This window comes from Pelmatolapia mariae, linkage group LG1, assembly GCF_036321145.2.
Source record: "Pelmatolapia mariae isolate MD_Pm_ZW linkage group LG1, Pm_UMD_F_2, whole genome shotgun sequence".
Lineage (NCBI taxonomy): Eukaryota > Metazoa > Chordata > Actinopteri > Cichliformes > Cichlidae > Pelmatolapia > Pelmatolapia mariae.
Window position 1 is genome coordinate 25,248,026 of NC_086227.1, and position 24,410 is coordinate 25,272,435.

The 24,410-nt window shown below is 39.6% G+C and overlaps 1 protein-coding gene across 1 annotated transcript in view; it reads right to left on the reverse strand.

Annotated features, from left to right (window-relative positions):
* Positions 1–797: 797 nt before the first annotated feature.
* LOC134629644 (CUB and sushi domain-containing protein 1-like) overlaps positions 798–24,410 on the reverse strand; it is a 316,340-nt gene continuing 292,727 nt past the window's right edge. The window contains exons 62-74 of the mRNA XM_063477161.1: positions 18,440–18,613; positions 18,241–18,307; positions 17,769–17,875; positions 15,672–15,745; positions 14,626–14,737; positions 14,257–14,436; positions 13,693–13,755; positions 12,928–13,089; positions 10,738–10,850; positions 8,727–8,814; positions 8,368–8,494; positions 7,101–7,163; positions 798–4,317 (exon numbers count right to left, since the gene is read on the reverse strand). Coding sequence (XP_063333231.1) covers positions 4,158–4,317; positions 7,101–7,163; positions 8,368–8,494; positions 8,727–8,814; positions 10,738–10,850; positions 12,928–13,089; positions 13,693–13,755; positions 14,257–14,436; positions 14,626–14,737; positions 15,672–15,745; positions 17,769–17,875; positions 18,241–18,307; positions 18,440–18,613 — 1,490 coding nt within the window. The 3' untranslated portion in view covers positions 798–4,157. The remainder of the gene's footprint in view (positions 4,318–7,100; positions 7,164–8,367; positions 8,495–8,726; positions 8,815–10,737; positions 10,851–12,927; positions 13,090–13,692; positions 13,756–14,256; positions 14,437–14,625; positions 14,738–15,671; positions 15,746–17,768; positions 17,876–18,240; positions 18,308–18,439; positions 18,614–24,410) is intronic.

Genomic DNA, 24,410 nt, shown 5'->3' on the forward strand with positions numbered 1-24,410 from the left:
TCTCTTTCGGGCACACAAGGAGATCAAATCTCTGCCATTAATTGTTAAAAACGAGACCTTTTATTACGCCGGTGGAAACCTTGGAGCTGCTAATTTTCAGGCTCTATTATGCACTCTTGACTCCATAGGAACTCTCAACTGAATTAATTAAATCAATTAAAACAGAGTCACGGGGTGCACTCTAACAGTAAAAAAAGAGAGTGGAGGCTCACGAGGTGTGAACAGATGCTCTATTTTTGTTTACAGAAGTCTTGTTTATTCCTGTGAAGAGACTTTAAATATGCATCTTCTGACTTGTGGTTATTGCTATTATTTTAGCCACTACACTCGTCTGTGTATTTTTATTTTGTCTGCATCACATTGGTGCTATTTTTGGCTGTCTGACCATGACCCTGATACCGAAGCTATAAATGACAGGCTGACAATGAGGTATAATTCCTCCATACATAATGATTATTGTTCCAGCTCACTTTTCCAGCATTTAGGGTTGTGTGTACAGACACATTCAATTACCGGAGCTGAAAATCTAAACACCCCCCCTTCCTCTCCATTTGCTGTTAATTTATTCTTCCTTATCTCATAACAGGTGGCTGTGACAACCTCCTCATGCTGAATGCTTTTTTAAATCCCTGTATTTAGGTTATAGTGAAAGTCTACATATTTCAGTTAAATTAACCTTTGCCAGACTCACTATAACATGGTTTTTAGGGTATTATTATCATTATCTATTCACTATTTCATACTGTGTGAATGAATGAATAGGTGTAGATGAAAACATACATACCATGGACATGGGAAACATAAATAAAATAACATTTTGGACAATTAAAAAAAATTTGCGTAAGGTTAAAGCAAATTCTTGACGTATAAAAACAATGACTCAATGTTGTGCATGGAGTGTGGAACAGGAAACAGACCTAAAGACAACGACAGACGATAAAAGCAGTTAACATCTGTGATTTAAACCAAGTGCAGCATCTTTCGAAAAATAAAAATATTTTGAGAGGACACTGCGAGAAATAACAAGCTTGGTAAGCGACTTGAAACTACCGAATCTTTTTTGAGTCCTGAAAAACGATTGATGCTAGAACAGCGTTTTGATTTAAAATAGCAGGAAATTAAGCCGACTAGGGTCGCACTCACTAAGCTTGTGTATTTGTTGCAGTGAGGTTCCAGCATTGATAAGCAGGACGTAACTTACTCTCTGCACACGAGGTATTTCTCAAACAATGGAGGGGCTCAGGGGACGATAACTATCGACAACAATAATTGTGCATGTTGTCTTCATGCTGTATCTTTTTGTCCTCTGTGGTAAATTACCAATTCTCAACGCAAATAGGTTGTGCGCTCTTTAAAAAGGTGTGTTCAAACAAGATAATGTGCATCAGATATTTGATGTGTCGAAACGATGCATGACAATGTGTGTCGAAAGAGCGTTTTTAAAGAGCGTTACAGAAACAGTCACTTGTTATTCCTGAAAGCTCACACAATCAACGGCTACAACTGTAGCAGTAGAATCCTCTGAATTTGATATACTATATATCTAACACTGTAAATATTCGAGCAACACAAAGTTAAAGTACAAAATTGTACATGTAGTCCTCACATTCTCACATTGCAAATTATAAAAAACTGACAGATTTGATAGTTTAAATAAGTAGTTTTTCTCACTGAATGGGAAATCTGAAGATAGAAACTGCTTCAAAGTCTGGTGATGTAGCACTGAATACTTCTGTATCACTGGCCAGATGGCAGCATAAAGAGGCAGTGACTGGGGTGGGTATTGCCTTCTGGTCTCCTTTGAGTTCTGCACAAACGCCTCCCCAATATCACTGATTATTGGTAAAATGACTACCGGTGATGTTCTCCTGCTACAGAGCCTTCTGGTCTTGGGCCATGTGCGTCCCATATTAGTAACGTGGCACCAATGTTTCACTGGGACCAAACTGCACATTATAAAATCTTTTTGAAAGATTGTATTTAAAGTGTTAGATATTACTAACAATTTTCAGTATGAGCTTTCAGAAACAGCAAAGTTTCTAAATGGCAGGACGACATTTCCTTTCCTGCTTGGAGGTCCACAGGTAAACTATTCCCAACTTTCTGGTTGGCTAGCGTGTTGTCATGGCAACAAACTAAACAACAGTATAGCATGTGGTCACACCTTCTGCTTACAGGGAGTGTGAAATATAAATGTGTATATACAAACACTCTGTAACCCTGTATTTAATCATTTTTGTCATCTTTTTAAAGATAGAAGTTTTTGAATAAAATGCTATTTTTTAATTACTCATTTTCCAAACCCATTTCAGACCCAAAAATTATTCATTTTTTTTTCATAACCCAGTCAGAAAAACACACTAGTGCAAAATTTGTGCGGTTTATATAAAGTTTATATTTTGGGGTCCCCGGCAGCAGTGGTTTGGGAAGTCCCATGGGGCCACTGGGGTTTTGAACATACGAGTCTGTTCATCAATATCTTCACTGAAGAAAAATGCCAGAAGAGACAATAAGAGACTATTTGCCTCTGCTTCCACAGCAACATGTCCTCCTTCCAGCACGACTGACAGAGGTGTCTATCTGTCCTTTTGTTTGCGTCTGTCAGTCAAAGAATCTGTCAATCAGTTCATCTATTTCTGATTTTGTGGCTGGAGAGTATATAAAATCAGTCATTTCCTGACTGATAGTCCCGATCAGACCTATGAGAAGACAATTCATTTCCTGGATTTGGCTACAGCTGATTGCAGCAGTCGACGATCCTGACAGCTTATTGCCTCCAGGCTTCCACTTGTTCAGCCACCAAGCACAGAATCCTGGCTAGTTTAAGAACGAGAATCAGTTGTCTGACTCCTTGATTGTATTAGACAGGCCTCTGGAAACCAGTCCACTGCGTACACCAACCGGGCAACTCAAATGTCTGGTTTTCTGGTTTATCTCAGCTTGCCTAGTGCTACTGTGGAATATTGTATTAAGTTGACTGCATGTATTTTGTACCTTTATATAATAATATTTGAAAATGTTCAATTGACATCTAAAATAAGTCCACAGGTTCTGATACTGAACCTGGGGAAAACTTTGTTTGCACAAGCCTGATTTGGTATGTTTTAGCCTAATAAGTTGCTATCTACTGTGTGTAGACATTATTAGAAAAGGCGAAATAAGGTAAAGACAATTACAGAAACCCATAATTAACTGACAACTAAACTTTACTAACTCTGTGATTGTCCTGCTATATTGAACCCAACTCGTTCAGATCTCCAAATAGGCTAAAACATCGTCAAACTTCACTGCAGCTTCTACTCAACCCTGGCTTGATTAGCACTCGTCCATCACAATTAGCACTAATTTCATTCCAGTGTCCAGGACTGAATGAGAGTGTTATTATGTCAGTATGTTTTGTCGGTCTTACAGCAGTCTGTGCAATCACTGTTATTTTTTGAATAGACTCTGTTAAAGTGTCATTACGTCTCAGGGTATAGTCCTGTCAAGTCCCATATAAAGGAAATCCAGAAAGAGGTATATCTACATATATGAACCATCTAATGTCTGGAGGGTGGATGAGTTTCCCCTGAGGTCTGAACCTCAAATGAGTCAAACCCATTCCTGGCCTGCAGCAGGGGAGTTCGTAAGGGGCACTGGGATAGATCAGTATGAACAAGTTTAATTGTAGAGGGGATTTCTGAGGCCCATATGACACTGGCCATATAAAACTCTTTCTATAAGAAGATTGTGAAAAAGCACGTCAGCCAAAACTGGACAAACATGTTCTTTCAGGGAATTTAATTAATTGTATCCTAAATTTGTGTTTTTCCCTAATGTCTGAATTACAGCATTGGATCTCCTGAACGACAGACTTTGTGTTACTTGATGACGTCATTGTCTCCTCCCATGCTTATAGGTTCCAACTGATTTTCTCCCTTTTTCCTCTTTCAGACTACAGGGGGGTATTATCCTTGTTCAGGTAGGAAGTGGAGTAGAGCTGCATCACTGTGCAGATGATGCTGTACGAGGACCAGCTTGCTACACAGCGACTGCTCATGGTGACGAGTCCAAATCCTACGTTAGTCCTTTTGTTTTTGTTTGGTTAAACCACACTGCAGACTACAGCAATGGATGCTGGACTGAACCACTGTATGGGCAGTGGCATGATAGCTGGACTATACCACAGTGCAGACGGTATTGAGTGTGGTATCAAATCGAACTGCCTTAGCCTCAGTGGGTTTCATGTTGGTGTCATACATTGGATTTTCAAATGATGCCTGACCATTGGAGCTCTCGTGGCCAACATAGCCATTGAACTGGACCTTTGGACGTGTCCTAAAAGAGAAAAGAAAAATGCCATTGCATGAGTTACACAGAGCTACTTTTTTTAAACTTTATTAAATGGTCAGGAGCAAAAAATACACTACAACCGAAAGTGGATGGGAACTGAAGCACAAATGGAAAAGTAAACTATGCAGTAAAACAGTACAGCAGTCATATTTTCAATCCAGGAAGAATTTACACAGGCCTGTGAAACTGTTTACCTAAGAAAACATTTTTGCACACAGACTGTCCAACATTTAGAACAAAAAACAATCAAACCAGCCATCAGTTATTGAGCCTCAAGGTTTAGTGACTGATACACTACGGTGATCTAGAAGCCTAGTAGTAGTAGTGAACTGAACCAGAGCCAAAAACGCTAGAGAATCAGGTGGCTCTGCTTGTGCTGGATTTCATACTGTACACAACCTGGTACACAATGGGAGTGCTCTCTGTCACTTGCCCTTTTGAACACACATTTAAAATATTCTCTGAAAGCACTCGTTAATATTTATCTCACATTTAAGCTTAGATTTTAGTTTTTATATACAAATATTTGCAATTCTATTAAAAAAACACATTTTTAGCCTTTATGTTCAGAAACATTCATCAGCAATAACTCTGTCACTGTTTGTCTTCTGGCTCAACCTGAACAAACTCTTATATTTGCTGAAAACAAATATATACATTGATGTTTTACAGAAAGGTACATAGCAGCCCTGAGCAAATTTAAAATGCATGAATATAGCAGGAAGTAAATAAATTATGTTTCATTATGGCTGCTCCCCCTGGTGGAAACATGAGATATTATAATTGTTTTTCCCTACATACTACTTAAGGGCGTTACCACTTGTGGCTGCACTGACTACATTGCTCGCAGGGGATCTCATTATGGCCACAGACCAGCGGGGGACCAGCCAAGGATCGGACAAAGATCCACCATGCTCCTTTCACGGACTAGCCCGCCATTTAAGTGTCTGTGGTATGTTTCTGAATGCATTTTATATTTGAATTTTGAAAGAAACACTTTGCGCAAAGTAGCAGCTCTTCTCTGAAGTCAAGGTGAGAACGCTTAGCTTTTCTTGGGAGCGAAAAGTTAGCTGTTAAAAAAAAGACTATTGCTGTATTTATTCATTTTTATGCCCTATTGAGGATTTTAACTTCAAAAAGCACAGAAAAGAAAACAATTAATGGACAGCAGAATGGCCGAGTTTCACTACTTAAGACAAAGTCATCTAAGTCTAATGGTTAAGAATTAACTTAATTAACTAATTTATTTTTGCCAAATATAGCTGTAAAATGAAATTTAAAAGAAAAAAGAAATGACTTCTCTCTGTCATGTCAGCTGGCTTGTTATGCATGTTGGTCTGCAACTTCACCCTTAAGGTTAAAAGAGCAAAGTTTGTAATAGGAATTTTCTAGTAAAAATCTACAAATTGCAGTGAAAATTTACGGCAGGAATGAGAGCATGTACCATAACACTCTGGTTTGAGTAGTTTGGCCGCCCAGTGCCCATCCACTGCTCTTATATGAGCATATCAGCATGCAAACTGCCATCATCCAATAGCACCGGTTCAAAAATATGCAAATTTATTATTACTCAGCCTGCTTGATTTTTTTTTTTTAAGAAAGTTACTGCAGGGGTTCAAACGGATATACTATATGACAACCTCCCTCTAATTTGACTGTTTGTCGCCGATTAAATTTTTGGATAATCAGGTCCTATAATCCAGTTAGATGTAATCACTTACTCCCAGACCCTGTGGAACTATTAGCAGGGAGGAGCGCTGCAGCAAAAACGCTGTTTGACTCTGACCTCATTAAGAGTGTATGTACGTGTGTGCGCACGGGTAGAAATCCAACCCTGGGGAACCACTAAGCCTACCCTACATGCTCAACCCATTACTTTACAAAACTGCACACAGTAACACACACTGCAGACCTCCCTGCGTGGCAGTAGCTTAAATTGCTGCACTGGTCATGGCTGTAGGTGCAATAGTTTAATTTTATTGGTAGAATGAAAAATGGCAACCATAATTGCTTTGACAGTATTATAGATACTGTGCAGACATATGGGCCAGAGCAAGAAAACTGTAGTGTCACCCACTCACACCTTAGTTTTAGTGCATAAGCTAGTAGTATAAGCTACTACCGTACATTCTCTGTACTGTACATTATCTTCTGTTGGCTTGCCATTATGTCGGCTAGGCATTATGATAGGCTCGCCACGCTAACTTTTCCATCCTGCTACCGTTTTAGTGAGGATTTTTTTTCCATTATAGGTAATAAAAGACAAGCAATTTTAAAAAGCAAACATTTCACGTGCTTTGATCAACCCATTTCTATCAGGTCAAAAACTGCACTTCTTCTTGATGACATCATGCTGACAGAAGGATGACAATGAGATCAAAGACAAAATAAAATGCCCTTTTTTACAAACTTTAAATGACTGCTGTTTTAACAAAGTAGGGCTGCACTATTTAAAAAAAAACATTTCTTTGTTTTTTTGGAAGGGAGAAAATAAAGGCTCCCCCAAAATCACCTTTAGTGAATAAGGAGAGTCCTGCTATTCCAATAACTTCTGAAGTGAAACTTATTTTGGTTCTAATTGATTTAGTTTTCAATTTATTTCCCTCACTTCAGAGCAACATTTTGGGGTAACTGTGCAGCCTTACTAAACAGCACAAAGAAAAGTCCGAAAACTAAAAACAATAGATGAGAAGTTTGACGGAGGATGTGGCGGCGGGCGGAGGTCTGGTTGTTGTTTGAACCAGATGGATGACAGGTGCCAGTCTTACCTGCCGCCAGGCCCCCAGGTATCTTTTGGTCTCTCATTGTCATCTGTGTCAGCAGACAATGTCCTGCATACAACCATCAGCTTTAATATACATCAACCAGCATTGCACATTGCTAACTGGCAATCAGGTTGTATAACAAATATGATGCAATGATAGAGTTACTAGGCTAGAAGACTAATGAGTGCATATTATGCAAAATGTGCTGTTTGTCTGTGCAAATCTGCATGACCCTGTGCACATCCGTTGGCATACGAGCCTTCACAGAATGTTAACTAAAGCATAGCAAAATACATGCAACTATTGTGCAAGCTAAAATAGGTCTAAATAGACTCTACAAGGCTCATTGCATACTAAAAGCTGTAGCACAGAGCTACCATAAATGACAAGCCAACAGATTAATGTGTGTTAGCGTCCATAGTCTAGCTGCAAAAGATGACTTTGTAAAACTTTGACTGATTACGGCAATGTCCTCAAACTGTAAAATCTCACACAAGTCTTAAAGAGAAAACATCGAGATGACATTTTACCCTCAGTATAGTCCTGAATTATCTGGCATCTTAAGTCACTGTAAGCCTGCTGTGAACTTTCTAGGAACAATAATTAATATCTGAGGTCAATCAGATTTAACCCACATGGGCTTAGAGTTTAAGAGCTATAATTACATTTTTCAAACGTCTGTAAACCTGTCTGTGCTAAAATGTATCAAACTGCCACCTTCTCAACTCAATTAGGGACAAAGAACGCACAAACGGATTGCTTTCAAAAATGTATAATTAATCTCTTTAGGACTGGTTGTACTTTGTGAGTCTTAAAAGATGCATGCTTAAGTTTTGGTGTCAGCCCATTTAGAATGAGAAGTATGGAAGTGGAACCAAGAGAGTCACTAATTCAATACGTCATGCCTTTGCAGGCATCTTTGTAACTGACAGACATGATGTAAATACACCAAATAACTAACTGCATTAGCTGAATGAAAGAACTAAATCAATGAAACCCTTATAATCCATTTGAAAATGATCATCTTTAAATAATTAAAAGCAGATTTTATCAGGTGAAGATCTTGAAAATTAAACGATTAGATGCTCTTCACATGTTCATTATAAGCATCAAAACAAAATATAAAATTTCACTGACATTAGTTACTAAGTTATTACTTATTGCCTTTTTTATATCAGAGATTGAAGAAAAGCCAGAACACCTGCTTTGTATTCTACTCTGCCGCTCGTCTGTTTTTCCTTGAAGGACTGATGTTGATGATATAGCTTACCTGTGCTTGTAGAGGTAGAAGGCAAATCCGGAGAGGATGAGGGCAAAGAAAGGAACTAAGATGGCTGCTGCCACAGAGCTGCTGTTTGTGTAAGGGTTTGATGGGTCCATCGGCATGGTTACAGGGTCTAGGGACAAAGACACAGATAAACCAACACATGCATAAGCTCCTGCACACAAACGCCTCTTTGTGCATGGTTAAAAGAAGCTTTCTGCATTGTTAGTTTCTCTCCTGTGTCTATTTAGGCTGAAGCAACATTTATTTTATATGATTTAACTGATAAAAAGACCTCATTAATATTAAATATTTTAGTGCTTCCATAATGTTAATACTGATGGTGACATTACAAAAAAGCCCACCTTGTCTTGTCAGATAGAACTTGCCAAAATCTTTACTGTGAATATGGCCCTGGTAGACAAACGTCTTCTGGTCCGATTCAGCAGTAACCTGAAAAACAGAAGTACAATTTAATAGGAACTTACAGTACTGTAAAGTATACTGTTAATGTAATATACAGTATACTGCATGCAGCCACAATTTGCATGATCAGTTATTTAAAGTGTTGTTTTTATAAAATGCATTAATGCACTAAATTCAATAAACTGTTTCATGTTGGGTATACTTTTGATGTACTACCCTTGGCAGTATAATGGTTCAGTATTTAACACTATCTTCTCACAGCAAGAAATTTTTGGGTTTGAATCTGGTGGTGAAAATTCTTCTCTATAAATCTGGCCAAAATGGTGACTTGAACACATATATTTAGATGTAAACCCTTCATGCAATTTTGTTACATAAGCACAATGTCCTGAAAAAAAGTGGTTGCTGCAGATGGCTGCCCCTCCCCTTCTTCCTGTTCAAAGGGAGTTTTTCCTTCCCACTCTCGCCAGCTGCTAGCATAAAGTGAGCTGTTTGGTTCTTGGGATTTTCTCTCTATTATTGTAAGTTCTTTACCTTATAATACAATGGCATGACAAAACTGAATTGAACTGAAGCCTGTTTATTCATGGAGTTCCTCCATGTACTCCAGCTTCCTTCCTCAGTCCGAAGTGTTGCCGGTAGGTTAACTGGCAATTCTATTTGCTGTAGGTGTGAATGTGAGAGTGTGTGTCTTTGTTAGCCCTGTGATGGAGTGGCACCTGTCCCGGGTGCTTCTTTGACAGGTGAGACAGGCTGAAGCCCTCCTGCAACCTGAAAATGGGTTGATGGATGAATACCACATCCTCTACACTGTGCTCCATATCCCGCTCTCTATCAACCCCCTGCTCCACTGTTCATCTAGTTCAGAATTTGAGGACTGCTTTATTCCGAGATCAACAATCAAAATTTCATCTTCTGACTGTAAGATTGTCTTTTTCGGGAATCGGAATCTCACCGAGCCACGCCATCACTTTCTTTCATTTGCATCCAGATTAGCTGTCTGTCTGTGTGTCCATCATTCCTTCCTTCATTCTTTCTGACACTTCTTTCCTTCATGTGTGTCTACAACAATCTTTTACAGTTCCTACACACAGTTACTCAGTTTTTCACTTCTCCTCTCTGTCAACATGTCAAACATGACCAGCTGTCTGTCAAATTTCTCAGCGATACAATATGTAGACCAAAAAAAGTCCCAGCTTTGAATATCAATTTTGAGGTTGCATATTTCTTCACATTTGCATCACATAATGAAGAAGTGGGCTTTTTTTCATTATTTGTCTGGTTTTCTTAATCAAAGCAGTTGGAAACTAATGTATACAACGCTACGTGTCAAAAAGAAATTTGGGATACATGGAGAAAATGTGGAATAATTATTGAATAACTCAGCTCCAGATTTGTGATCCTGTGGAGAGTTACATGCTGGAACAATATCGTGTTGAGGATATTAACTTCTGGAGTTATACACATGCCTGGGCATCTCATGGTGACAACAAGCCGTGTCCAAATTCACTCCCACACTGACTGATTCATTCCTGCCTGTATGACAGACAGGCAGCTGTTTACTGAGCAGTAAAGTGACACCATCATTTTGTGAAGCATTGCACAAAGTCAGTTTCCACAATTATAAATGCAAGGATTTGTTCTGAAATATGCTATAATGGGTAGTACAGGCACTCCTCTTAAAATGCCCAGCTGGGAGTGCTTAAGAGTGCTTTAGAGGCACAGATTTTTTTCAGCTCCGATGCTTTGGTTGCTATGATACGGAATATCCACAAAAAGAAATGTGTTGCCAGTACCTGACTCTAGATGACTGATGCTTACTTGGTGGATTCAGAAAAACAAAATCTTTATATCTGTATTATTATATTATATATATCCATATCACAACGCACCTCTTTGACAAGAAGCAAAAAATGCTTGATACGGGAAAAGAAGAGGAAGTTTTCTTACATATCCATCCATGGCCCAGTTGTCATTTTTAAACTTGCTGTAGTAGTGCTCTGTTGGCCCTTTCACCTGGTAGACCTTCAATAGCAGCTGGTTTTCCTCTGACTTGTAGGTACCTGGATAGAGATAGAGAACAGTTAAATATACAAATAGCTTGGCTAGTGCCTTGGTTTTTTTGTTAGCGGTTCGAACGTTAGAAAGCGGTTAAAAATGCAAAGAGAAAGACACAGAGGCAAAGGTGCAACTGGAAATTGAGAAGTGAAAAGACTGACAGAAAAGTTGATAAGCAAACAGGAAGAAGAAGACACTTTGACACTGTTTAATGATCATACTTTTCTTCACCAGGCACATGACACATTACTAAGGAAAAAGTGACATTTACCCTTCAGCTACATGTCTCTACTTGGTTAACTACACAACACAAAACTGCTGCTGTTTAATATGACAAATCCATATAAGTGAGACATCAGAAATCTAAGATGAAGTTACTCGACTGGCTGACAGTTAAATTCCACTGTAAGGGACTTCTTGGTTTTTGTTTTTTTTACCAACTAGTAATTTTTTAAACACATAAATCTATGGTTCATATAAATTAAACAGAACAGTGTTTAGAAAAATGTGCAATATAAAGGAATGTGCCAGATTTAACATAGATACCAATGATGCTTTGCTAATATTGTGCAAAGAAAATCAGATCTTTAATAACCTGCTGTGTATTTGCACCTATAGCAGTGCTGCTTCTGTGATATTTACACTACATTTAATAAATGCAAATGTTAACTCACTGACAACAAAGTCAGTGCAATAAGAAAGTTCAGACCTTCACATCGTATAAAATCAAGTATTTTTAACTTTTTTCTATATTTGATGAATCTGTGTCACTCTATATTTCTTTATATTTTGCTGGGAAAATGGGTCCAATGTTAACATAATTGGAAATAATAGGCAAAAAAGGGAGACAAAAAATTAAGAGCGTGATAATCACTATTTGGTATGACCACCTTTATTCTTCAACACAGCCAGGAATAGTTCTCCAAGTTTCTTAAGTTTCTTAAAGGACATTCCAAAGGTCTTCTTTGGATGTTGGCTGCCTTTTGTTCCATTCTCTGTAAAGATGATCCCACACTGCTTCAATAGGTGCGGGGTTTGAGGAAGACAATCCATGACTCAGTGTTCCATTGTGGTTTTTTTAATGCAAGTATGCTTTTACTATATTGGAAGTGTGAGTGGGATCACTGTTATGATGAAAAATTAAGCTCTTGCCAATCAGTGGCTTTCCAGGCGTTACTGCATGGTTGATGCTTGACAGGCATACTTCCATGAAACCATTTCTGATCCACTGAACGGCCGCATGTATCTCTCAGGTCCTGTGTCAGGGTTTTGCTCTATTTTTTTCCTATTCCTTAAGGACATGACTTTCAAATAATGTTCATCTGCTGTAGACAATTTATTTGGTCCTTCGCTTCTTTTGTCCTCTGTTTGTCCTGGCTCCTTGTTGTTTTAAGGACATACTGCACACCATGTTGAGATTTGCCAAATTTGTGGCAGCAGCTCTTTGGGAATCACTTTGTTATTGCAAAAATACTATTTTATGCCTGTTGAACTGTGTTACTTTTTGTTATTTTTCACAGATTCAACTAAAGAAAAGGGAACAAATTATGTGCTTTTGCAACAGGCTGCTAGTAACAAAGTGTCTAAAGATGCAATTTAAAATGGACTTTTTGCCACATTTTTTGTTATGTGTATATAAAACTGTGGTTTATCCCTTAAGTAAGGTGCCTCCTTTGTGCTTGAATGAATTGTCAGCCAGTCCTAAGCGACTTTAAAATAAATAAATAAATAAATGAATAAATAAACATTCTTCTGGAAATGGTCAGGTGAATTTAAAAAAAAAAAACACGAGGTCGGGCTCCTTGGAAACAAAATGAAAAGAAATAAGAGGTGGCTCAAGACTATTGCACATCGGTGTATTTCAAATATAATTTAGGACTTGTAAGACTTACATCAGGCTTTGTTTAACTGAAGCAACAAACTGGCTTAAGTGTTTCTTGGTTCTGTTTTATGTATAAAACTGCATTAATGTGTTTCACACAGTCTGAAAGTAGAATACTAGCTCCTCTCTAACAACACTCAAAGCAAATTTATAAACGTGAATAATAAATTTTGCTTTGAGTGCTTCCTTTCTTGTTTTACCTGACAATCTGATGGACACGCCGCTGGTTTCCAGTAATGTGACGTTGACTCGACCACTAGTAGCATTGAACCCAGTAACCGTAAAGGCAGTGGCCTGTCTCTTCCCAAGGTACTCATAGAAGCCGCTCCACTCAGAGTTCGGAGAGAAGACATCCACTGGAACTGCAATAAAGTCAAATATCATTAATGTCACACTGTTTTTTGGATATTTTTGTCAGCTATAATCTGCACCCTTTCCCTGTTAACACTAAATAACATTACAGGTCACAAACAGGGAAGAAGCATTTATTATTATTAGGATTAGTCTTAAATATTTGACAAGACAAGACACAGCACTTCTACCTTTTAGTTACTTCATAATTGAACAGGCCAGTGTGAGTTTGTCTGAATCCTACATTTAGAAACAGGACTTCTTTAAAACACAGCAGCTGCAGGATTCATGGAAGATCAAAACTGTCTCCTTCTAAATGCATATATTGATTACAAAATCCTACTTAAAACCCATAAGGTATTAAGTGGTATTTCACCTGAATGTTTTCACTGATTTATTTGCTGCATCTCAGCTGTACTTCACAGCATTTCACTGTCATCCTATAAAATCAAAAAGCTCTGTGGAATGAACACTCACTGCAATCTCAATACCCTCTTTGGGGAATACTTTGTCTCAATCTTGTTTATCAAAGCGCAATTTAATGAACTCTGTTACAAACATGGATAACACGGTACATTTGTGGTGTAAGTGAATGTGTTGTTTACTCTGCATACCACGAATCTTGTTCTTTTGGACATCTGTATCTCCTCTGCCTTTGGGATTGACTTTGACTCCAACTGAAACATTAAAAAGCACAAAGATAAATGCTGTTTGCTTGACATTTAAAGTTATGCAGAGAGAGCATTTGGTAGATTTGGGAAAATATAAGTATGTGACGGGACTGAGCAAACAGGAAAAGCACTCGTTAAAAAAACCCCATTATCTAATTGCTTTTTCATTGCCATGTGCTACTTCAAGACAAGAGACAGAAAACAGCTGGCAGTCCATTTCCTGTCTGGGTATTATTGTCTTGTTGCTATACACTTGTATATCACAACATTCACAGCCATCAGTTCCTCATCTTTGAGAACAGATAGCGCCATGAGTATGTGATAAAAAATATCAACAACAACAGCATTCATACGCCTGAGGCTGATTTCCCAGAGCACAGAAATAATATTAGTGTGATAAGCTGTATTTATCTTAAACCATATGGGAATATGACATCCATTCTAGATTTTAGGCAACATATCAGCACATTTTACAAGCAGTGCATTTTCAAGATACAATCTGAATACCTTTGCAGAGCGGTGGTTTTCCTGACCATCTACCATCACTTTTACAGGTTCTGTGCTCTGAGCCCCCAGCCAGATAGAAACCTTCTTGGCAGGTGTAGATCAGAGTGTATCCCAAGGTAGGCAGGTCCATAGATCGAACATCTACATTACTGGGGGTCTCTGGCTGTCTGCATGAATGGGCTGAGTGACAGGGAGGAGAATGAGCAGTTATCATAAACACATCCATGCTGTAGTTTAAAACAAGATAGGAAGTTTTTCTCCATGAAATTACAAATACAACCACCAACACTGACTTAAATTAGCTCAAGTTTTTTTTTTTACTGATGTGCCGCAGATACAAATGTGATTGTGCACAGAGTTTTTCCTTACCTATACACTCAGGTTGAGTTCCACTCCAGGTCAGGTTTTCTAGGCATGTTCTTGTCGTGGAACCGAGGATGTGGTAGTTTTTGCGGCACTTGAAGGAAATCTTACTGCCAACCTATTTATCATAAAAAGCATGATAAAAGTCTTCCCCCAGCCTCTAAAATTCCATATAGTAATCACAATAGTCATTCATCTTGAACGTACCGCTAAAACCTTATAGCACATCCATTTTTCTACCTTTTGTTGTGATCATGAAGTTTATCAAACATTTAAACTTCTATTTTTGCTCCTGCATCACGTGCTGTGTCTGTGTTGTTCTACTGGTGTTAGTAGTCCTCCTACTCTTTATAGAGTTGTCAGGGGAAATATGATATGAAGATGATATCCAATTATGCCTTCACAAATTGAAGGATTTGCATGTTTGCTTAAACTCCATTAAGGATTGGACAGCCAATATATTCCATCAACACATTCTTATCTCTTCTCCAGACAGCTTGGTGCAAAGATAAAAGAACCTTAAAAACTTTGAGGGTTAGCTTTTCCCTGGTGTTTACTTTTCACTTGCATATGAAGTCTCTGATTCTTGGTTCAGACCTACAGTACTTAATCTCATATGAAGATGCATGCATTTAGGCATTCTCCTTGCATTGCTGCTACTGACTTTTAATAAATTGTGGCATATTGTTGCAACATCTGAAAGTGGTAGAACATTGATGCCATTTGTTCACAAGTTATGCTGAATTGTCTTTTATATAACACATCCTGAGATACTTGTAGTGGCCCTTCATAATGTTAACAAAATATCTGCAAAACTGCCAAAGTTAAACATTAATCCCATCATTTTAGTAAAATAAAGTGCTTAGTTTTCACAATCTTTTATCTGCAAGTGCATACTTACAGTATAATATTGAAAAAAGGAGTTAATAAAAACCTCGTACTTGAAAAAAACTTCAGCTGGTGCTATAACTTTCTTACCTGAATAAATTAGTGTTCCAGATATGTAATGAATTATACATATGTTTTATAGTGCACTAATAAATGTTTCTTACTTGAAAGCCTTGGGCCATGACTGGGATACCGTAAGCTGGAGTTCCTGGATCACGACAGCTGTTGAAGGCTGGGTCTGCAAATACATTCACGCAATGAACATTTTTAGAAATATTTATATCTTTTACAGTCTTTTCAGTGTCATACACTTACCGGTTACTTTGTTAGGTACACTTGTTTAGCTGGTTGTTAGTGCAAATATCTAATCCGTAAATCACAGTGCAGGGCCTCAGTGTGTTTACTATAGGCCGGTAGACATGTCCATGTCTATCAGCCTACAGTATATGGACCTGTTGAATTTTGAACTGAGCATCAGACTTTGAATGACACATGGTGTTTGGTGCCAAAAATTGCTGATCTGCTGGGATTTCCCTGCACATCTGTAGGGTTCACAGAGAATGGTACGATGAGCAGCAGTTCTCGTGGTGAAAATGCCTTGTTGATGCCAGAGGTCAGAGGGGAATGGCAAGATGACTTCAAGCTGATAGAAGACTAACTCAAATAACTGCTTGTTACAACTAAGGTATGCAAAAGAGCATATCTGACTGCACAACACACTGAAGCAGATGGGCTACAGAAGCAGAAGACCACACCAAGGTGCTGCAGCTGGTGTAATGGTGTGGGGGTACCATTCGTCCCATTTGTACCAAATGGACACCACGGACTATGTGACTATTGTTTACCCATCTTCTGATGGCTGTTTCCAACAGGTTAATGCGATGTCATGAAGCTCAGATCATCTGAAAAATTGGATTCTTGAACAAGACGATGAGTTAACTGTAGTCAAATAGCCCCCACAGACATGAGATACTATCAGTCTAGTATAGCACCTTTTTGTGATGTGGTGGAACGGCAGATTCAGATCTTGGATGTAGAGCTGACAAATTCGTAGGAGTTGTGTGATGCTATCTTGTCATTATGGCTCTGAGGAATGTTTCCAGCACCTTACTGAATCTGTGCCATGAAAAATTAAGGCAGTTCTGCAGGCAAAAGTGGATCCAGACCAGTACTTGCAAGGTGTAACTAATAAAGTCTTTTTTTTTTAATTGATTTTTGAATTATTGGTAAGACTTCAGGCACTTAACACAGAAGATTATTCAATGCCTCACCACTATCAGAATACATTATAGTAAATATTAAATATCTTAAGTCTTAAGTCTTAAGAAGTATAACTTTTCTATGTAAGTACCCAGTTAGCACTTAAATCTGAACAATATGCAGTAACATAGAAAAACACAATTATTTTTAGCAGAACAACGTGACAGAAATTCTGTGATGGCTGTGCTGTTCTCGCAAGACTGATTTAATTTCACTTTTTTCCTTGTAATTTTACAACTTGTTCCAAAATAAGCTCCACGCTTCCAAAACAGCGAACACAAACACCTCAATTTCACATCAAAAAGTGAAGGACTGCTTTACAAGATAAAATCTTTAAAGAAACCAAATGCTGACATCAAAACTACACACTTCATCAGTTGACGAGATAATATCTTCAGCTCTAGGTATGCAGGAATACTAATGCCAAGATGTGAATATGAGTAAGCTCTACAATCTTGTTTACCAATAATCTGATTTCACACAATTTTAATCATAATATGATAAAATGTTTTCCTTTGCAGTAGACAAATTGTTCATTTAAAATTGTGAAACTACTGGAATATGTATTTATGATTTATGTAAGCATTCTGTTAATGTGTATAAGTCTTTATGCATGATTTTCTGTGTGTAATGCAAAAGTGTGTTGGGAGCAATATACTGACCAGATATCTCAATTTCCTTTAACAAACTGACACTAACGCATTTATAAAAGCCCAGAAAAGCACTGAAATCTTACACTGTTTTCTGTAAATGTCATATACATGATAGGTAATTTTAACTTGTTTAAGCTGACCAGATCTCAGTTTCCCGACATGTGGAAACAAAAAATCTTCTGGGTGTTTATGGTTTCACACTGGACTATCATCAAGATACTGTAAAAAGTCCTGTATCCAGTATATATGAAGTATCTACATCTAAAGCTGAAGCAGCATCTCTGTTGCATTCCTATATACATTATGGGGCATAAATATGAAGTCAGCATATTGTTTACATTTAGTTACCTATGCAAGCTGGTTGTTGGCCACTCCAACTTCCATCTGCTTGACAGACTCTGGATGCAGAGCCTACGAGCAAGTAGGGGGCATGGCAGTAGAACCTGACCTCTGACCTATGTAGGAAAGCAAATATTAAATTATAATACAAACCCCAAAAATGCACAAAATTAGGCAGTGATGAGGAATGTTAATTAATTCATCAACTTATCAAAGGGGTTTTGAAGTGAAAAATTAAATTGTGGCAGGATAACGCAAGTAAATTACCTGCTGTGTAGAGCACAGAATGTAGGAGACATAATACAACTTTTATTCAGTAGCAATTCAGTTATGCTATTTAAAAAAAGCAAATGTATTTCAAGATAGTCGAGTCCCCATTCGGCCATGTAATACTTATGATTATACCTATCATAACTAAAAAGCATAACCACATTATACACTGAACTACTGTGACTTATTCATTAACTTATAAACCACTGACCGGTATGAAAAGATATTTCCCTCTCTGAATCCTCCTCCAGGAGAGCCAGGATCACCACATAGGACAGCTTGAAAAGACATAAAAATGACGATTAGGACTGTGTACTGGTGCACAGATCGGTTAAAAATGCTAAAATGTAAACAGTAATGTGCATCAGCATGCTACAGTGTATAGTATATGCAGTGGCACGCTAACTTACGCAGACATTGTGGGACGTCTCCTGTCCAAGTCCCATTCCCCTCACAGGTTAACACAGCAGGAGTGGACAGCTGATAACCGTGGAAACAGCTATAGCTAATACTCGATCCCCATGAATGGTCGGTCCCTTCCACCTTCCCATTCTGTACTTGAGGGGGAGGTCCACACTGGATCACTGAAACACATATAACAGCATTATATACAGAAAAATAAAATAATAGGAAATTAAACAGTTCAAAAGATAACATGAGCTAATGCAACACTGCAACACATGTCTAGTAGTAGTCTTGCAGAGCTGGTTGTAAGGTTCATGCAGTATACAACTTAATCCCGTAACAGAGGTGACTGTTAGGGTTCATGAACCAATTAGAAAGGAAACTTTTGAGTTGACTTGGAAATAGCAGCCGGGGGTCGAGAAACAAAGCTGGAAATGGTACAACCCAAAAAAGGTCAACATGACTTGAGACTACAGGTGGAGGTGAAAATACATCCTTAGATGTGAAAAAAGCAAAATCTGCAGATGACTATAATCACCACTATTTGGATATGTATAGAGTTAAAGCAGCAGATGACCCAAATCGCCATGTTTAGGTTACCGAACCAAAAAAAACAAACCGACGAACTGAGACTAAAAAAACTCACAATATATAAAAAATATCAGTTTTATAAATCAAACTACCTCTAACCATCACCTTGAATGATTAAATGGACTGCATACCCCTGACTCCATTTAGCTTTTGCCATTTGTCATTAGCCTTCAGGCTCAAAAACTAACAATACTGTGAATGTTAAAATTAAATATTCAGTAGGCATCCAAGCGGCACAGTGATTTGTTTGCGTTAAAATAAATAGTGTTTTTCATTCATAGAAGTAACTGAAGATCTGACCATATTATTAAAAAATGTACACATAAATGCAAATTCACTTAATTATTCTTTCCAGTGTGTACATGAAGCTGAGCGCACGGAGCTGCTGTTCATGTAATGTTAATGACTCACACAAACTCAGTCCTATTTAGAAACTCAATTTTGTAAATGACAGTTTATATAACTAATATTGGGATTAAATTGTCCGACGCATCACATAGGAAAGCACGTATTTAAAAAAGCATTTGTTACACACAGAGAATTTATTTCTGAGATGACTGGAGGTTAAAGGATTTTTTACAAGATTTTAAGAAACTCGCTGTGAGTGTTCATACATGCAAGAGCATTTTTATGTAGCTATATATGTGTGCATTTAACTTCATAACACTCCGACAAACATCTCTGCGTGTGCATGTGCCTGACTCCCCACGATAATGATAACCATCTGCATGGTTTCAAACATCTAATAAAGCCAGTGTAATTCTCATCTAACCAGGAGACAGATGGTTTCATGCTCCATTCATTCTGCTATGATGATATACAATAGACATACCCACACACACACGCGCGCACAGAGAGAGAGAGAGAGTGGCAGACAGGCACAGAAACATCCTGTGTATACAGAGGACAAAGCAATAAGCAAGTATTGCGCATAAACACATGTAATCGAGAGTAAAAAAAAATAAGTATATAAAACTATCGGTAACTATACTGAATACAACTCCAGATTTAATTTTTTCTTGTTCATTTTTTGGAATATTTTTCTGTTTCTCTGTTTGCATTATCGTCATCCTTTCTGATAAAAGCAAAATCAAACCAAAAATTAATCAAGGACACCTTTTGCTAGTACCGAGTTGGACCCCTTTTTACCTTCAGAACTGTTTTAATTCTTTATCACAGAGAATCAATGCCATATTTTGGCATGACAGTATTACACAGTTGCTGCAGAGTTATCAGCTGCGCATCCATGATGTGAACCTCCCGTTCCCCAAAGGGACTCTACTGCTTTGAGAGCTGGTGACTGGGGAGGCCATTTGAATCCAGTGAACTCATTGGTATGTTTAAGAAGCGATGTGACCTTTGTGACATGGCACGTTATCCTGGTGGAAGCAGCTATCAGAAGATGGGTACTCTGTGGTCATAACGGCACAGACACGGTCAGGAACACGTTCTTCCAGAAAACGGCTGATCGTGGTTATTTTCTCCTTTTTGGACCAGTCTCTGTAAACACTAGAACTGGTTGTGTGGGAAATTGGATTAGTAGCTTCTGAAATACTCAGGCCAGCCCATCTGCCATCAATAACTATGCCAGGTTCAAATTCCCTTAAATCAAAACTTGGACAGTTTGAACTTCAGCAGGTCATTTTGACCATATCTTTATCACTGAGTTGCTTTTGTGTGGTTGGCTGCTAAGATATGTATTAATAATAAGGTTAATAATTAATAATAATTCATGATATTAACAATAATAATACTTATTAATAATACTTCATCAGGTGTACTTAATAAAGTGACAAGTACGTGCATTTCATTTATAATTCTGTGTTATTCTGCCTACGGCAAGCTAATCAACTGGTTACTTCTGGCTTTCTATCTCACCAGTGTTCTGAAGAAGCCTTCACCTCCCCAAAGCCATCCTTCCAGCCTTAGAAAAAAATTATATTTCTCCACTCTACAACGTGTCCTTTTTTGTCCCATTCAAAACAAAACTACGCACCTGCACACAAATCAATGCCAATTTCTTAAAGTATGTACACGGTTCATCGTTTTATTGTTACGTGACTGTAGGAATAATAGCTGGTGGCTAGCCAGCAGTTAATGAAGTTTCAGTTTCATCACAGAATGAATGTTTTCTTCAGCCTAAAAGCAACTTTGTTGTTGGGGAACAAACTCTAGCTGACTAAAACAGAGGAATGCATTCTTATTGACTTGAGCAGTTAATATTCCAGACCAATATTTCTGTGGGTCTCTGATGCCCGAAAACACTTGTGTCTGTAATTGAAGGTTTCTGAACTCTTTTATTTCCTCTTTGTCTTTTTTCCTTCTTGTGAATTGACTAGGGTGGCTTCACAACCCAGAGGAAGAGGACTAACTCTCATCCCTGCTTGCTTATGCACCTTTGCTCTTCCCTCCATCATTGCGCTCGCTGACTCCTTTCCCTTTCCCGATCCTCTCTTCTTTCCTCTCACGTCTCCACACTCTCCTCTTTCTTACACTCTGGTCCCCTGCCTCCTTTCTGTCTGCGTCTCCCCCCCCGACTCCCTCTAACCCTTCTTTGCTTTCTCCCTGCACTTCTCTTCGTTGGCCTTCTGTCCCAGCTCCAGTCCTCTTTTATCCTCTTCCCCAGCTCTCTTGGTCTCCTTCTCACACCATTACTGCCTCTCCCTCCCTTCCTTTGTCTTTTAAGCATATCTCTCTTGGTGCAATTCACCCAGCCAACAAATTTTATGGGCTTAATCCCTTTTCTCACTGTGTGTTTACAGGTTTGGGGGCAGGTATTGATTTGGCTCTCTTTGTTTCCCCCATCACTCGCTTCCTTTCTCACTTGCTTCTCCTTTGCTTTCTCCTTGTAGCCTCACTGATGGCTCATCACATTCACTGTTTTTCTTTTTTCATTTACTTGCTTTACACTCTCTTTTTCCACCTCCCAATTTCTTTCCCTCTAAATCTCTGGATTATGCATTGTGTGTCACTCTGTGTTTTTGTGTCTCTCTTCTCTAATCCATTGTTTTCTTCCGATACACCCCTTCATCCCTTACCGCCCCTCTCCTCCTCCTAGTCTCCCCCTCTGTCACTCATTGTCATTCTTATGTCTAAGTCCCTTTGATTCCCTTTTGCCTGCAGTTCGATAGGTCCTTCATTAAATGTGTCTATGGGTGTCTGTGTGTTAAAAAGCTTTCGTCACAAAATGAGATCAAATGATCGATGAGGGGATGAAAACAGGGGAGTTGAACATGAGATGGGGAGATTTAGAAAATGAGAACTAAAGGAGAGCAGAGAGGAAAGACTTTTCTAGTCTATGGCCTGTTTCTACCTCTGTATCTCACTGGCTCGTTCCCATTTTTCCATACCACCTTTAACTTTTGCTTTTCAGTTTCCTTCCCAAGTCACATGCTCTATCAGTTTCACACACTATCTTTTACTTCTGTCATGATCCTGGGTCCTTTTGACCCAGCGTTTTGTGTTTTTCTATTGTGATTTTGGTTCTGTTCTTCCTCTGTTTAGTGTTTATTCAGTTCTGCCCATGTGTTCCTGTGTTTAGTCCGCGTTTCTTAGTCTGTGTCTTTGCTTGTGTAGTTCCTGTTTTATTGTGAAGGTCTGTGTCTGATGTCAGTGTGTTCTGTTTACGTTTTCCCCTGTCTCGTCAGTCCTGATTTCTCCCAGCTGTGTCTCCCTTCTGTTGTCCATTCCCTGATTACTTCCCTGTGTATATTAGCCCTGTGTTTGCCCCTGCTCAGTGTCGCGTCGTACCCTCAACTAGCTGTGTGTTTTGCCTCTGTGTTTCCAGTGTTTTGGTCTCCAGCTCCAGTTTAGTATTTCTGTTCTAGTGTTTTAGTTCTCTAGGGTTTTTGTTTGCTTTTGGTGAGTTTAGTTAATTCAAGGTTTTTTCCCAGCAATAAAGCTGCGCTTTAAGTTGAACCCCCGTGTCTGAGTCCTGCATTTTGGATCCACCTCTCCTGCCTGCCTGCCACACAGCCAACCATGACAGAACGACGCGACCATCAAATGGATCCAGCAGACTCACTGTTCCTCGCGCAGCTGTGGAATTATTGCCGGGACGTTATCCACGCTGAGAACACCCCCAAGAGACTCATTCAGGTTGTTTTTTTTGACAACTTTCTGTCTTCCACCTTTTGTACAGCCAGCTTTTTGGACATTAAAAGACTAACTCAAATAATAGCAGCTCTGCGAGCCAGGTGTTGCTTTGAGCTGTTTGGCATGGGTGGTCCAGGCAAGGAAGATTCCACGGCCCTTCTGGACGCCCTCGCAGCCTGGTATTCTCAGCGTCAGCATCTTTTCCAATCAAGACTAACCAAATCCTTCGATCCTCCCGTCAGTAAGAGACTGCATCCTCACTGTCCTACGCAGCCACTCTCCACTCAGTCTCCAGTGCCTCCAGTGTCACCTGTAGTTCAGTCTCCAGTGCCTCCAGTGTCGCCTGTAGTTCAGTCTCCAGTGCCTCCAGTGTCGCCTGTAGTTCAGCCTCCAGTGCCTCCAGTGTCGCCTGTAGTTCAGCCTCCAGTGCCTCCAGTGTCGCCTGTAGTTCAGCCTCCAGTGCCTCCAGTGTCGCCTGTAGTTCAGCCTCCAGTGCCTCCAGTGTCGCCTGTAGTTCAGCCTCCAGTGCCTCCAGTGTCGCCTGTAGTTCAGCCTCCAGTGCCTCCAGTGTCGCCTGTAGTTCAGCCTCCAGTGCCTCCAGTGTCGCCTGTAGTTCAGCCTCCAGTGCCTCCAGTGTCGCCTGTAGTTCAGCCTCCAGTGCCTCCAGTGTCGCCTGTAGTTCAGCCTCCAGTGCCTCCAGTGTCGCCTGTAGTTCAGCCTCCAGTGCCTCCAGTGTCGCCTGTAGTTCAGCCTCCAGTGCCTCCAGTGTCGCCTGTAGTTCAGCCTCCAGTGCCTCCAGTGTCGCCTGTAGTTCAGCCTCCAGTGCCTCCAGTGTCGCCTGTAGTTCAGCCTCCAGTGCCTCCAGTGTCGCCTGTAGTTCAGCCTCCAGTGCCTCCAGTGTCGCCTGTAGTTCAGCCTCCAGTGCCTCCAGTGTCGCCTGTAGTTCAGCCTCCAGTGCCTCCAGTGTCGCCTGTAGTTCAGCCTCCAGTGCCTCCAGTGTCGCCTGTAGTTCAGCCTCCAGTGCCTCCAGTGTCGCCTGTAGTTCAGTCTCCAGTGCCTCCAGTGTCGCCTGTAGTTCAGTCTCCAGTGCCTCCAGTGTCGCCTGTAGTTCAGTCTCCAGTGCCTCCAGTGTCGCCTGTAGTTCAGTCTCCAGTGCCTCCAGTGTCGCCTGTAGTTCAGTCTCCAGTGCCTCCAGTGTCGCCTGTAGTTCAGTCTCCAGTGCCTCCAGTGTCGCCTGTAGTTCAGTCTCCAGTGCCTCCAGTGTCGCCTGTAGTTCAGTCTCCAGTGCCT